The sequence below is a fragment of the Magnolia sinica genome, chromosome 19 (assembly GCF_029962835.1).
Source record: "Magnolia sinica isolate HGM2019 chromosome 19, MsV1, whole genome shotgun sequence".
Classification (NCBI taxonomy): Eukaryota; Viridiplantae; Streptophyta; class Magnoliopsida; order Magnoliales; family Magnoliaceae; genus Magnolia; species Magnolia sinica.
Genome location: NC_080591.1, coordinates 38,325,897 through 38,341,983, shown reverse-complemented (window position 1 = coordinate 38,341,983; position 16,087 = coordinate 38,325,897). Strand labels below are relative to the sequence as shown.

General features: G+C 39.9%; 1 protein-coding gene across 7 annotated transcripts in view; it reads right to left on the bottom strand.

Annotated features, from left to right (window-relative positions):
* Positions 1-16,087, bottom strand: part of LOC131235711 (phosphatidylinositol-3-phosphatase myotubularin-1) — a 124,651-nt gene that overhangs the window by 32,917 nt on the left and 75,647 nt on the right. For all 7 annotated transcript variants that reach the window (XM_058233024.1, XM_058233023.1, XM_058233020.1 and 4 more), the window contains one exon: positions 4,182-4,351. In XM_058233024.1, coding sequence (XP_058089007.1) covers positions 4,182-4,351 — 170 coding nt within the window. The remainder of the gene's footprint in view (positions 1-4,181; positions 4,352-16,087) is intronic.

The window sequence follows — 16,087 nt, the reverse complement described above, 5'->3', positions numbered from 1 at the left end:
TATGCCCATACGTACTGGTCGCGGTTTTGGTTTACACCCTACGCTAAACATGGAGCAATTGCAAGAATCAATAGACAACCTAACCCAGAAGTTTGAGTCTTTCGGTAAGCGTTTGAAACAACGTATTGACCATCACCTTAAACAAATTAATGTGCGCATTACCCAATTAGAGACCTCCACCTGGGCAAACCCCACCATTGGGGAAGATGCCCAATCTCAGACAGGTGGTCAAGAAGATAGACCAAGGAATGTAGGTGGCCAAAGAATCGGTTATGGGCGCGCACCCGTGCACCCACCCCGTGAGGGACATCAAGACCACTATGACCCCGATGCGCAACTCCTCAAGGGAGTTAGAGTAGATACCCCTACGTTTGATGATCACTTAGACCCTGAAGCTTTTCTAGATTGGTTGGCAGATATGGACCACTATTTTTAGTGGTATGACATGCCGGATGCTCATTGAGTTCGATTTGTCAAGATGAAGCTTGTGGGCCAACAAAGAAGTTTTGGGCTACTGTAGAGTAAAAGAAAGAAAGGGCGAGGGAACTCCCAAAAGTCCATTGGGAAGAAATGAAAGAAACTCTTAAGGAAAAATACCTCCCTTTTTCTTACCACTTGAGGTTGGTTGAGGAATGATAATCTTTTCGACAAGGTTCCATGAGTGTTGCTGAATACATTCAGAAGTTCGAAGAGTACTTGACCCGTTGTGAAGTTGATGAGGACCCCATACTCACCCTTGCTCGATTTAAGACAGGCCTCCATTCTAACATTAGGAGAGAGTTGCTCGCCAAGGACATAGACACTCTTCAACAGATGTATCCAGTAGTGTTGGAGGTCGAGCAATACCTCAAAGCATTTGTAGGAAGGCAGTTTGAGTTTCGTGATTCAGGCGCTAAAGTCAACCCTTTAAGGGCTAAGCCTAGCACTGGGTACTAAAATAAACCTTCCAGCAGTTCTCAGTCCAGACCTAAGGATGATAAGGGTAGAGAGGTTATCGGGTCTAGCTCGCATAGGAGTGGAGCGACTAGGTGTTTTAGGTGTCAAGGGTTTGGTCACTTCGCTCACCAATGTGGCACGAAAGAGGGCACCAAGGTGTTCCTTATTAAGGGGCAAGTAGAAGTAGTGCCCCCAGAAAGGAACAGTGAGGAGGAAGAATATGAGCCAGCAGAAGCCCCTAGTGATGAGGAAGAGGGAACACAAGAGTCCGTGACCCTTGCGATTATGCATTGCGCCTTTGCACAAGCAAAAAATACTGATGATTGATGTTGCAACACGATCTCCGATACTAACACAAAATGTGGTGATAAGAGTTATGAGATAATCATAGATAGCGATGGTTGTGTCAACGTAGCATCAACTGGCACTATGAGTTGTCTAGGCTTGAAACTTGAAGCCCATAGTCAACCCTATAGAGTGTCTTGGGTTGATGGAACTTCCATTCCAATCTCGCACCGTTGTCTTGTTTTTATTTAATTTGGATCATATAAAGACACATTTTGATGTCATCTTGTTCCTATTCTGTTTGGGACGTATAAACCTAGGAAGCCTATTGATCTTGTCCCTATGTCTATGTCCCATAGGCCATCAGAGTCTGCAGAGTCCTTTGCACATCAAATTCATTCATTGCATCAAGAAATTAAGCAAAAGATAAATACTCGTAATGAACGTTACAAAATTTCTGTGTACCAGTATAAACGTTTCAAGGAATTCAATGTAGGAGACTCTGTGATGGTCAGCATCAGGCCAAGCATGTACCCTCAGGGAGCCGTTCATAAATTACACGCGCGTAGCGCTAGACCATTCAAAATTATAAAACGAAACGGTCTCAATGCATATATGGCAGATCTTCCCCCTTCCATAGGAATTAGTTCCACATTCAATGTGGAGGATCTAATTGCATTTCAGGGGACCACTGATACATTGTCCAGCCTCTCACCTAACCATCCTAATTCCCCAGACCTTTCCTTGATCCATGGCCCCCTCCCGACCCATCTTCTCATCCTCTACCTCTCATACCTACCCTTCCCACACCCAGAGAGGAGATAGAGGATATTCTGGACCATCAAATAATATTGACGTCAGACGACGGATTTCAAAAGTTCCTGGTCAAGTGCAGGTCACGCCTGGCTTCAAACAGTACGTGGCTCACTGAGAAGGAACTTCCAAGACTTGATCCTGACACCTTGGAACGGTTCAAGAGTTTTATTTCGCCAGTGGCGAAATCTTCGCAGCCGGGGAGACTTGATGGGGACATCTCGAGCACACGCACGCCCCCCTTACACACGTAAGCAAGGAGGAGGGGCCCTACCTTCGATTTGGATCGATGACGACATCCATGGAATGCCTGTTTTGATTCCTTGGGGTGGACCCAATCATCATGTGGATCCCATCATTGGATCTCATGATCGTGGCCCACTACCCTAGGTGACCTAAGACTTTCAGTTTTGCTTATTACCGTTATTAGGAACATCATGAACGGTTTAGATTGCATTAATTAGTTGTTATTTTTTATTATTTCATCTTTAAGTAATAGCATGTGCACATGGTGCGGCTTTTGGGATATAGGTTTTTCTTCTAAATATGCAACCCCTTCTATGGTTTTTTTCATTGAAGATGATTAATAAAATTCTACGTTTTCCTGCTTCTCTAATTCTCTGAGTCGTGGAAACCTAATTAGGTGTGAAACCTTCCCTTCTTCGAAGGGCTAACTACCGTGGTGCGAAGCCACACCCATCCCAAATCGCCTCCATCTCCTACTTTCCATATTTCTCATCTCCTACAGCTATCCCCTCATCAAATCCATCCACGTTTACAGCTAATCTTTCCCCTACAGCAGATTTCCAGAATCTATCCCTACAGGAAGGCTGAAACTTCGGCGGAGCACCACGCACGGACCGTACGTCGGATCAAGCCGAAACTTTGGGGGTTTGTAGACCAACCTTAGCCAACCAGCCCCAAGGAGGGGGTTTTTGGGTTTGTGAGCCCCACGCAGGTGCGGACTGCCTTCAGCGCACGTGCGTCAGGTGTGTCCTGCTATCCACACGCACGAGCGGTCTTCAGGTTCACTCTCTCCTCTCTTTCACTCCTCTCTTACCTGATTTTCCTAACCCTAACCCTAGATTGTCTTAAACCCCCAATTTCTTTGTCCTTTTTCCAACCCTAAGGTTTCTCGAATTGAAACTTGTGAATCCCTTGGATTGGGGAAATTATTCTTGTGCATGTGTGGCTGAATCTACTCTCCTTTAAGCATTGTTTGGTTTATAATTTTAATTGATCTAGCCCTAGCATGTGTAGGCCTAGACCCGCATAGATTCCCCCTGATTGAGTGCTTCACTTTATGTGGGATGTGGAATTTTGTGTGATTGTTTTGAATTAGTATGATCTAAAGCCAGGAATCTCGCATATCATGTTTAAAATTTCATGTCTTGCATCAGTTCAGCAGGTGGGCCTTCATCACTAATTGCTGCCAAAGCCAACAATGATATAAAGGCGAACCAAGAAAATGGATATATGTGGTGATTTTAACTCCATGTCAAGTTTTTTCCCAGCCGGAAGGGAATGATGCAGCCCAAAAGTGGCCATAATCAACACATACAATCGGTGGATTAGATCCATGAAACCGTCTAATCAAATTAGTAGCCCCCACCTGATGGTCCAATTGATTTATGGGTCCATATGGTCCATACTATTGGACCATTTCATACATTAAGTAGTCCTTTTAAAGGGGGGAACATACTTAGCAGCAGTTTATAAGTAAAATTCCTTCACCTAGATTTCAAGGCAACTTTTGCATATTAAATGACACCAAAATGAAATTTGTTTCATTTGAAAGCATGTTGGATTAGCTTTCAAACGAGCCCAAGAACATGTGACTCTAGCATCAATTGAGTAATGGATGATTTCCAGAAATGTTGTACCAAGCATGGTTGTAACAGGTTTCAGGGATAATTTAGATATTATTAATATTTGATTACAATATATGGTTGTGAATAGAAATAATGAGTGTCTAGGATCAAATTAGAGTTTATCTAATATCTACCATGCAATATATATATATATATATATTTTTGTTTTTAAAATTAAATTATATCGTCAATGGTAAAAGACGGCCAGAAAAAAAAAAAAAAAAAAAAAACAAAACAAAACAAAACAAAAAGAGCATACTCAATGTGAGATCAAACCTGCAATGGACAAGCACTGAGGATGATTCCAAAGCAACTCTTGCAGCAATCCAAGCAGAACCAGCTAAAACACTGTGAACATGGCTTAACCACCCACTATCACCAAGGGTTGAAACAGAAGCAGACATACTGCTTAAGTTGCCCCCTCCCCAAGTCCATCCTCCATTTCTCTGCCATTCAAATGATACCACTGTTATGATCTGTATTTTATTCCCCTTAAAACAATAAGATGGCATTAAAGTAGCCATGACCTTTAGAAATAGAAGCTAAAGATTGACTATAAGATGAGTGCTAAAAATGAGTATGAGACTCAATTCATAATTGCTATATGTTGTCAAGGAGATTCTGTTGTGAATTGGTGAAAGGAGATTCTGTTGCAAATTGGTGCAACAACTAAGTCTACTTTTATACACAAGAAGGTGATGTGTTGTCAAAATATGGTTATTAATGTATATCTACCACGTAAACGCTATTGCCAGCACCTCCAAGGGGGAAAAGAACTCACTGAAAGGTGTTCCAATCTACTGAACATAAGAGATGAATGAATCGTAATGTACTAATAATGTTCTTGGATAATTGCTAATGGACAGCTGGGAAAATACACATAAAAGACGGGCATGAACATCTAACTCCAAGAAATTAAAACCGAGATGTCAGCAGAAAAGAAAAGGTCAAAAGTTTTAGGACAAGGATACAACAAGAACAGACTTTAACCACCTAAACTACAAAAAGAAAACATTCAGCATCAAATTCCACACTGAAATTCACTTGAAGAAAAAGGAAAACAACTCTTGTGGCAGGCCCCTAAAAATCACTAGTGAACTACACCTCTTGGCAAAAGAAAAAGGGAGAAATGCATGCCAGAAGATGGCTAAGATACCTAAGATATTAACTAGAACCCCAGAAATTGCTGGAACATATTTCAGGATGTATTATTTAATTGTATAAATGAGAAACTATTTCACATAAGAGAGGAGCATATTTCGGGATGTATTATTAAATTTTGTAAATGAGAAACCATTCCACGGCACACACACACACACACACACACAGAGAGCATATTTTGGAATGTATTATTAAATTTTATAAAGGAGAAGCCATTCCGCGGGGGGGGGGGGGGGACCGAAGTCAATATTACCCTGACACAAGATGACAAATGCAATAAACTCCACTGTTAGATATATGTGGCTGTGACCCTATCTAACTACCCAAGTATACTGAAAACCAACACGATCCTGAACCGAAACATGAGGTCAAAAACCACATCAAAAATAGAAAGAGTCCATACCAAATAAATGAAGGGGATATATAAAGATGGAGATGATTCAGTGAAGCCATCTTACTAAAAATCCAATATAACCTGCAACTGTACATGTGGATCAGGACAATGTGCATCAGGATTCAGGAGTATTCATCTACTGGCCTTACCATTTATATTTGGCACAAAAACCACATAAATTGGACAACTACCATCACTTTCCCACCTTCTGCACTGAAAGTCAACTATCAAGCACCTTTCGTTTTTACAGCCCATTTGAAGGCCACAGATAAGATTGGCTAGGAACATCCAATTAGTTTTTTTTTTTTTTTTTTTTTTTTTAGGGGGGGGGCAGGGGCATCTGCCTAGTCCACTAGGGGCCAAGGTGTCTCATATCGGTTACGTATCAGCCGTAATGGCCGATACGTAACGGTAACGGTGGGATCCGTTACGCGATACGGGAGCATAACGGGCGATGCCCTGATTTTGCAACCGTAACGGCCGTTACGGGCCTATTACGGGCGTAACGGCCGTTACTGACCCGTAACGGCTAGCCCATAACGGTCGAGTAATAGTCATATTTTTTTTGCCTTTTTAAGCTCCATTTTTTTCATTTTTTTGAAACCATTTGCTTCCAAACTCTCACTCAATCCTTCTACTACTATTTTCGACCAACCTTGGCTTGGTATTTGAGATAAAAACACATTATATTACGGATTTTCTTGAATCGAAGCTTGGTGGACCATTTTTCAGAAATTTGTTAAAAATAGGTATTTATACTTTTTAATGTATGTTTTGCTATTTTAATCATACAACATGATGTATTAATCATAGTAGAACATGTTAATGTGCATTTTACAGATTTGTGCTATCATTTTATTTTATTTTTTTCTATTTTTTTATTTACGCAATAATTATGACCCTTTTTTTTTAAATTCGAAAAATCATTTTTTAATGTATGTTTTGCTGTTTTAATCATACAATATGATGTGTTAATCATAGTAGAACATGTTAATGTGCATTTTACAGATTTGTGCTGTCATTTTATATTTTTTTCTATTTACGCAATAATTATGGCCCTTTTTTAAAAAAATTCGAAAAATCATTATTTAATGTATGTTTTGTTGTTTTAATCATACAATATGGTGTTAATCATAGTAGAACATGTTAATGTGCATTTTACAGATTTGTGGTGTCATTTTATATTTTTTTCTATTTACGCAATAATTATGGCCCTTTTTAAAAAAAAAAAATTCGAAAAATCATTTTTTAATGTATGTTTTGTTGTTTTAATCATACAATATGATGTGTTAATCATAGTAGAACATGTTAATGTGCATTTTACAGATTTGTGCTGTCATTTTATATTTTTTTCTATTTAAGCAATAATTATGGCCCTTTTTTTTAAATTCGAAAAATCATTTTTAATTTATGTTTTGCTGTTTTAATCATACAATATAATGTGTTAATCATAGTAGAACATGTTAATGTGCATTTTACAGATTTGTGGTGTCATTTTATATTTCTTTCTATTTTCGAATTAGTGACTTTATGTTTTTATTTGCTTATATTGGACAGGTTTTGGAGCTTCTTAGGGTTTAGTTAGAACGTAAAGTCATCTTTATTGACATAGGTCATACACTCATATCTAATTTATATATAATTATCTAGTATCTACCTAAACCTAAAGAAATGTCTGGGTCTGGCCAACAACAAGTGAGAGAGGATATTGGATGGCAACATTGTGAGAGGGTTGGTGGTACTAGGCACCAAATGAGGTGCAAGTATTGTGATAGAATAGTCACTGGTGGAATTACCCGTCTAAAACAACATTTGGCACATCGAAAGGGTCACGTTACAGCATGTACTAGAGTACCGAAAGAGAATGCTTTTAATGCAAGCTAGTCTGGATGAGTTGAAGAGTAAACGTGCTGCTGTACAAAAGAAGAAAGATAATGTTTTGGATGCAGCTCGACAGGAGGTGTTTGGTCCTGAATAATGGGCATTCGTGATGAAGATATTATTGATTCTAACGAAGATTCAGATCGGGAAATAACTATAGTTAGGAGAGAGAGCTTGCGTCTAGCTCGTGTAGAGGAAGAACGTCGCCGCATGTTTGGCACGCATGGGTCAGTGCATGATACAAGAGGGGGGCAGTGGGTGTGCGACTGCTTCTGCGAGGGGGGTTGGTGGGTTACGACGTGTGTTTCGGAGCCGACGACAGGCATCTTCACATGATGCCCCTATACGTTTGGATGAAGAAGTAAATAAGCCTAGGAGACCCTCTATTGATCCAATCCTATTTAGGAAAGAATCAACTAAACAAAAGAAGATAAAACAAATGTGGAGTAGAACTTCCGTTGAGAAATTAAGTAGAGCAGTAGCAAAGTTATTTATACATGCCAACATACATAACGCGGCCAATTCTCCATATTGGCAGGTGGTAATTGATGCAGCAGCAGAAGCAGGTGAAGGAATAAAAGATCCCACGGCTAAGGAAATTAGGGGGAAATGGACAAATGCAGAGTATGTGGATGTGAAAGCATACGTGGCTACCTTTAAACCTGTATGGCGAGCCAGATGATGCACGATCATGTGTGATGGTTGGACTGGCCCAACCAGACGCAGTCCAACCAGACGCAGCATGATCAACTTCATGGTGTACTGCCACTTAGGAACTATATACCACAAGTCAATTGATGCCTCAAAGGTAACAAAAGATTCTAATTATATTACTGGACTAATGGATAAAGTTGTGGAAGAGATTGGAGAGGAGAATGTAGTGCAGATTGTGACAGATAATGAAGCATCATATAAGCTTGCAGGACATATGTTGATGTATAGGAGAAAACATCTTTTTTGGTCACTATGTGCTGCCCACATTGTATTGATCTTATATTGGAAGATATTGGAAAGAAGAAGAATGTTAAGGAAATGGTCGAAAGGGCAAGAGAAGTGACGACGTTTATTTACAATCATAATCAAGTAGTCGCAATAATGAGAAAGTTCACAAAAGGACGAGAGTTGTTAAGGCCTGCGGCGACTAGATTCGCAACAAACTTTATATCATTAGAAAGTTTATTCCGGCATAGGGGAGAGTTGAATGAGATGTTCGCTTCCCGAGAATGGCTCAATACAAAACATGGGAAGAAGACATCAGGGACACCGGTTGAAGTTGTGAACACCATACGGGACAACAAATATTGGAAAAGGGTCAAGTCGATCCTAAAGGTGATGGAGCCACTAATGAGGGTACTCCGTCTTATTGAAACCGACGAAGCACCTACCATGGGCTTCCTATACGATGCCATGGATAAGGCAAAGTTGGTAATTCAACGTGATTGTAGAAGCTATGAGTCTTATTGGAGGATGGCTGACAAGAGATGGACAAGACAACTCCATCACGATCTTCATGCAGCAGGTTACTACCTAAATCCTAGCTATAGATATGCCCAATCATTTATTGCGGATGATGAAGTTCGTGTCGGCCTAAAAAATATGATAAAGAGATTAAAGCCTGACTTAGATCTGCAAATAAAGGCGTTGAATGAATTAAATACATCTGGAAATCGCCTTGGTAGCTTTGGAGATGCTCTTGCACAACATGCAGTATCTAGGTTGCAATCGGCCGAATGGTGAATTAATTTTGGAGAGAGTACGAAGGCTCTCCAAAAAATTGCAGTAAAAGTTTTGAGCCAGACAACATCTTCCTATGGCTGCGAAAGGAATTGGAGTTGTTTTACGCTTATTCATTCAAAGAATAGGAATAGATTGCAGACTAGAACATTAGATAGACTTGTCTTCATGCACTACAATATAAAACAAGAATGCGACAACATCATAGGAGCATTACAGCTGCCGATGACGGAGACTACTGTCCAATAAACTTGGACAATATTTATGATGAGGATGACCTACTTCTACCTTAGTTGGAAACAAGGGAAAAGCAAATTGAAAAGGATAGTGAAGAATTGAAAATTGACCCAGAAATACGCAGAGCACAATAAGAGAGTCATGTAGATGTGTTGGACCCAATAAGAGGGGCAGCGTTTATGCCAAGTAAAGGTCAAGATCAACAAAAGAGTACGAGCAGTGGTAGCGTGACCATGTCGGATGATGGTGACGATGAACCCCCGCCCCTGGTACTGGCACTTCTGGTGTTGCTCAGCGCCCTATACAGCCGTCTACAGATCGCAATGCTGATGAACATCGACGAGGTAGTACACGAGGTCGGACTTATGAGTGCACTGAGTCACGATACAGCCAGCTAGAGGAGGGTACATCTAGTGGTGCACCGGGTCCAGGAGGTCCGGAACATCAGCACTCAGCAGGCACATGCTCCTGGTTATTATGATGGATATTTTTATGGTCAATTGGATTATGATTATGCTGGTTATACTAAGCCTATTCCATCACATTCATGTTGGAGTAGTCCTCCCGATCAATATCCATATGATTATAGATATCCAGATCCAAATCCAAGTTACTCATCACAGCAGACGCACTCTCAATCTCAAGATTCTCAGCAGCCTGAGTATGGGCACCAGTATCAGTATGGCTATTCGACGAGCACTGGTGGATATCCTTACTCGGGGTTAGAGTCGTTGCCTAGTCAGGATCGGTCATCATCTGGTTTCGTTGATCTAGCATTTCCTTCTGGCACTGGATATTATGGATATGCAGATGCAGCACCTACACCTATTGGACAGCCTCAGCCTAATGATGACGATGATGTGGAGGTCGAGCAACCACAAAAAAGCAGATTTTCATTTTGGTGGTGACTTTTGATTGTGAGTATATATTTGTATTAAGGTAAGCATTTGCAGCAGACAGCTCACAGCAGTATTATTGCAAGAAGCCAAGCACACACTTGACACTGCCTAACTTGTATTTAAAATAGCTCCCTTGACAACCAATCAAGTAATCCTTAATCAAGTTGCAGGGGATTATATCAGACACTACTAATTGTTTTTTCTAATATTCTTGACTTGAGGTTGACAGGTCATAGACAAGAATCACAGTCACGTCCACAGGTATGTTCAAGAAATTCCTCAAAAATAATTGCAAACACCTAATGTAAGATATTTTCATATTACATTCATTCTAATATATCTATCATTGATAGTAGATAGTTAGAAAATTAAATAGATGAATTTTGTAGTCAAATTTAGGTTATCCGGTTCATAAATTCATCAGACAGTCCGATACAACTTCTCACCAAAGAGTGGACCGTTACACCACCATAAACATGTTCCAATTTATAAATAAATGCATATTTGGAATGCTTAGAATATTCCGGATTTAATCCATATTTTTTTCATATTTTTTTGGCAAAAAATAAAATAAAATTTGCGCCATTACGAGTCGTTACACCCCCGTATCGCCGTTACGCCCCCGTATCCGTATCGGTTTTAGAGGTCACCGTTACGCCAACCGATACCGATATGGGATACCTTGCTAGGGGCCCGTTTGATTTTCTGGCTCAACTGAAATTACCTTGTAAATGAGTAATCATTATTTACCAAGGTAATTACTGCATCTTTCCCAATGCTGACTTGACCGGTTGCTTTTTGAACACTTAAATCGAGAAATTTGCAAAATAAATATGGGGCCCACCATAATGCATGTGGCTTATCCACACCGCCTATTCGTTATGCCAACTGAATTTAAGGCGTGAGCCCAAAATTTAGGCAGATCCAAAGCTCAAGTGGACCACACCACACGAAATTGTGAGAATTGAATGCCTACCATTAAAAACTTCTTGAGGCCCTTGGAAGTTTTAGATCAAGCTTATATTTATGTTTTTCACTTATCCATGTCTATGTGACCCTATGAACAAGTTAGATGGTTAATAAACCTCAATGAAGGCCAAGTAAAAGAATCAACTTTCAACAGTGGACAAATTAAGTCCATTGCTTCCTTTCATGTGGGCCAATTGAGCATTAGATCTTCCTCATTTTTCGGCTCATGCCCTAAAATGTTCTAATAAAACAGATGGACGATACGGATATATCATATACATTACGGTGGAGCCCACGGATTTAAGTCATCATTTTTTGAGCGATTTTCTAGGTGGAATTACTCACTCATTTTCAAACAAGTGAAAAAGTAATAATTACTTATTTACCAGGAATTTACCAGCAACATGAAAAATCAAACAGGCCCTAGATGAACCATAGCAACCCACCAATGGTTACAAGAAGCATGAAGAGAAGCAGCAAAAAGTTTGGCTGTGTATCTGTGGAAGCATATGGTCCAAAATGTTAGCAAGCATAAATATCTAGGGAAGCTGCAGCAGAAATGCGTGTCCGAAGCGTAATTAGGAGCAGAAGTTGCCCTGAGTAGAAGGTTCATAACCACCACATTCTTTCCACATGTACAATAGGAGGTGGGTTGTATGGGAGTTTTGGCAGAGATAGGTAGCAAATCATTTCAGAAAGAAGCAGATCGATTCTTTTAATCGGTAATGAGAATTTATTCAAAAAAGAAAAGGAAAAAAAAAAACATAATGACAGCCGGTCCAACAAAACACACAACAGGAGAGGACAACCCACCGAAGAAAGCAGAAATTGAAGGAAAATAGGAAGGAAAAAAAAATGGCTTATCTAGTGTCTTGGATAATAAGATTTGTACTGAAGGCCCCTGACTTGGCCATCTCATGTGAGTAAATGACAAATGATGGCTATAGATAATAAAGGTCTAAGGCTTCTTTCGTTAGGTTGGCAACCCTCCACAGACAACCTTCAGATTTGGCCCAAGAGATTGCATTGAAGGAGTCACCTTCGATAACAATAGGAATTGAGCTGAACCCAGAAGATGCTTGAACCGCTTAAAGCAAAGCAGCACCTTCAGTGGAATTGGAGTCTTCAACTCCAACGGGCCCCAAGAATTTCATAAAAAATGAAGCAAAACTGTCACGAATAATGCCTCCGACGCCAACTAATCTGGGGTTTCCATAGGAGCATCCATCAATATTGATTTTAGGCTGCCTATAGGAGAAGGTTTCCAATGAAAATCATGCTTTTCATTTTCAGCAATTAATAATCTCCTCACAGTTGGAAAGGAACATGGAATGAGCATAATCCTTGAAGTTTCATCTGCCTTTGGCCCAAGTCGGTAATTGTCTGAGAATTTTTTTTGACAGACGTTGGCACTGGACCTTCATTGCTGAAGAACCAATGGTTTCTTTCTAGCCAAATGGTCCAGAGAAGTATGCACGGCCATACTTCAGAGGATCCTGCCATGGGATCCCCAAGCAGCAGCAGCACACCTGTCGATAAGCTTTAAGACAGATATTCGCATGATCCAAGCGATTTCAAACTTACGAGTAAACCTCTTCCCAAATGCTTCTAGCATATGAGCAATTAATTAGGAGATGATCGACCAATTCCTTGCTCGAATAACACATGACACCAGTTTGCAATAGAGATGTGACTGCTTTAGAGACCATCAACTGCCAGAATTTTGATGAGGCAGGCAAGACATACAAAGCCTTTGTCCTTCAAAGTTACAGGAGTGGTCCAGACTGAGAGAAACGAGGCAGGCCGGCTGATCATCCTGTCCGAAAAGGTGCACAAGAGTGGAATGACAGAAAGAAAAAAAAAAAAAAAAACTGTTTACCCAAAGGATTCATATCCTTTATCCTTGCCTGCACCAGGGATATGAAATTTCATATAGGAGACTTAATAAAATGAGTTTAGCATCCAATTTCAGCATTCATTGAGATCTCTTCAGAAAAAACTATTTTGCCACTGATTCTTTGAAAAAAAAAAAAACTGACTCACAGGAGCACCCTTACTGTCCGAGAGGGGCATATAACAATCCAAATAGCTTGCATAACGTAACTCCTGAGCACCAGATATCCTTCCAGAAGCAGACAGATATCCCATTCCCCACTCTGAAATGGAGATGGCAGCTGCAGAAGGATTTTGCCCACGTGATGATTCTCTACATATTAGATCCAAAACCTTATAAAGGCACTATTAATGCCCCAACTATTGGCAGCGAGATCAAATTTAGCATTCAGAATAAATATATATAATCAATGAGGATTCTCCACAGCCCATTTTCCACTACCATTTGGATAATTGAGCAATGTTAGCAGTCCCAAAGCTTCTTATACCCAGACTGCTAACGCTTATAGGCCTGCAAACCACCTCTCATGCAACCAGGTGGAATTTATGTCCCTCATCACTGTGATTTAATAAGAATGTTTTCCGAAGCAATCCAACTTTATTTACAACGGCAACCAGACATACTAGGATGGACAGTAGGTAGATAGGGAGAAAATTTCCAAAGTACGGGAGCTTGCTTTTCCATGAGGCTAGTCTCCTACTGAAATTGCGCCAGGCAATGGGTCAGGATCAGCCCAAGATCGACCCATTTAATAAAACGGGTCAATAAATCTGGCCCTAACCCAACCCACTACCAATTACACAGTAACCCAACCCGACCCGACCTGCTTAAAATTTCTAGAGCCCGAAACCAACCTGACCCAACCAATTTAAATGCAGTCAGGTCACACTCAACAGACTCACCCAACCTGACTCATATACTAACTTTAATCTCTCATACTAGGATTCTTTGTTCTTAGAGTTTTTCATGTGTATGTAGCTCACTATCACATGCTTATGGGATTGGGTTTTTTAATCAAACGTGTGTATTGTATTTCATCTCATCTACACACTTGCAGAAGAACAATCATACACGTGTATATTAGAATACTTTTGTTTCGGGTCATGGTTTGGTCATTTAGCCCAGCCTATTGATTCAATATATGGGCAAGTTGACCAGGTTTCGGGTCAGGTTGGCCTAAACCAGATCCCAGACCATTAATCTAAATGGACTACGTTTTTTGCCCAAGGCTGACCTGCAACACGATCAGACTTGACCCAAACCCGACTTAGAAATGGGTTGGGCCAATTGGCCCATGGGTCAATCTGACCTGTCACAACCGTTACTTGAAATGCTCAATGACAGTATTGCAAAGTCCAACACAGGCCCTACCAAAGGAAAGTGGAATTCACAAATTCCTGATGGTAAGTGTATCGAACTTGCACCTGATTGCAAGAGCAACAATCTTGGTCTGATCATTGCAAAGATTTATGCCAGTGATGTAGCTTTTGGTGAGATTGGTTTTGGGATCCGATGCCACTTCAAACCAGTAAGGATAACCCTAAAATAAAGTGCCTCATTCACATATCTGTATCTGATAGCAAAGTGACATTTCCACATTGCACACAACTGATTTTCATCTCCCCGCTGTCCACGGACATGCCTTTTGATGATGCTGAAAGAGAGCACTTTCTTTAGAAGTTTTGACAAGGATTCTGCTACAATTGTTAAGTGCAGAGGGGAAATATGACCACCCCAGCAGATTCCATGCTCAAGTCTAAATAAAAAATGAAAAACCAGCATGAAGCCATTAATAAGAATCAAATACCAGGAACATAAATGCAGATATAGATCCAACTCTACCACTTTATGTTGAAACCCATATGCCCCATTAAATATATTAAAAGTGTAGAGTTATGTGAAATTGGAAGGAAATAGAAAAGAGGAAGAAATGAGATGATAAAAAGAGAAGGAATAGAGAAAATTAGGGTTGTATGTCCCTACTCTCCCTTTCTAAATTAAGCCAAAAATGCAAAAATGCCAAAAATACCTCTCACCTACCTACAATATGACATGCACATATTAAGTTCATCTAATAAAGTAAATAAAGGGACACATGGACAAAACGAAAGACTTGATGGACCGTACAAGCATATGACCCCATATTACATTCATCCAGGCTGGAGCGTAGATGTAGTTAATGGCTGGCTTGGAATAAATACGTGCAGACTAACTACAGTCAAGAGCCTTGGTGAATACATCAATAACTTGATCTTGACACTGAACATAAGACATAGACTACTAGAAACCGTCTCATGTATAAAATAACAAAAGACTTCGGTATACTTGGTTATCTCATTATAAAAGCGATTATTTGCAATGTAGCAGGCTGCGTGATTATCATAAACTAATTGATCAGTAGGTTCACTGCAAAACCGATTTCCTGCAACAGTTTCTTAATCCACACAAACTCACAAGTGGTACAAGCCATCGCTCTATATTCTACTTCATCACTTAATCAGGCCATAACATTTTGCGCTTTACTCTTGCATGTGACCAAATTCCCTCCCACACGAACTCACAAGTGGTACCAGAATTGTTGTCAAATGCGATCGCATGTGTGCATACTATGGATCAAATCGCATGTGCCATGATGGCATATGCGATCCTGACAAGTATGCCATGGCATACTTTACATGCAATCGCATATTTCCCAATAGCTAGAGTGAAAGCAATTTTTATTTTTATTTTCGATTTGGAGAACTCTGGCCTATAAATAGGCACTCATTTCCCCTCCATTTTCACTATTCTTTACTCCAAAGCTCTAAATCTCTTACTCTCTCTCTTACACCTCTCTCTCTTACTCTAATCTATCTACAATTATTCCAAGTTTAATTTTTGTATTTTATAAGTTGTGGTTATTTTTTGTAAATTAAGTTCTAAGTTATAACTTGTAAGTTGTTTCAAGTTATCCATTAATCAATAAAATTTCTTTGTTCAAAGGTTTTTTAATAATTAATTATCTTTTAATGTA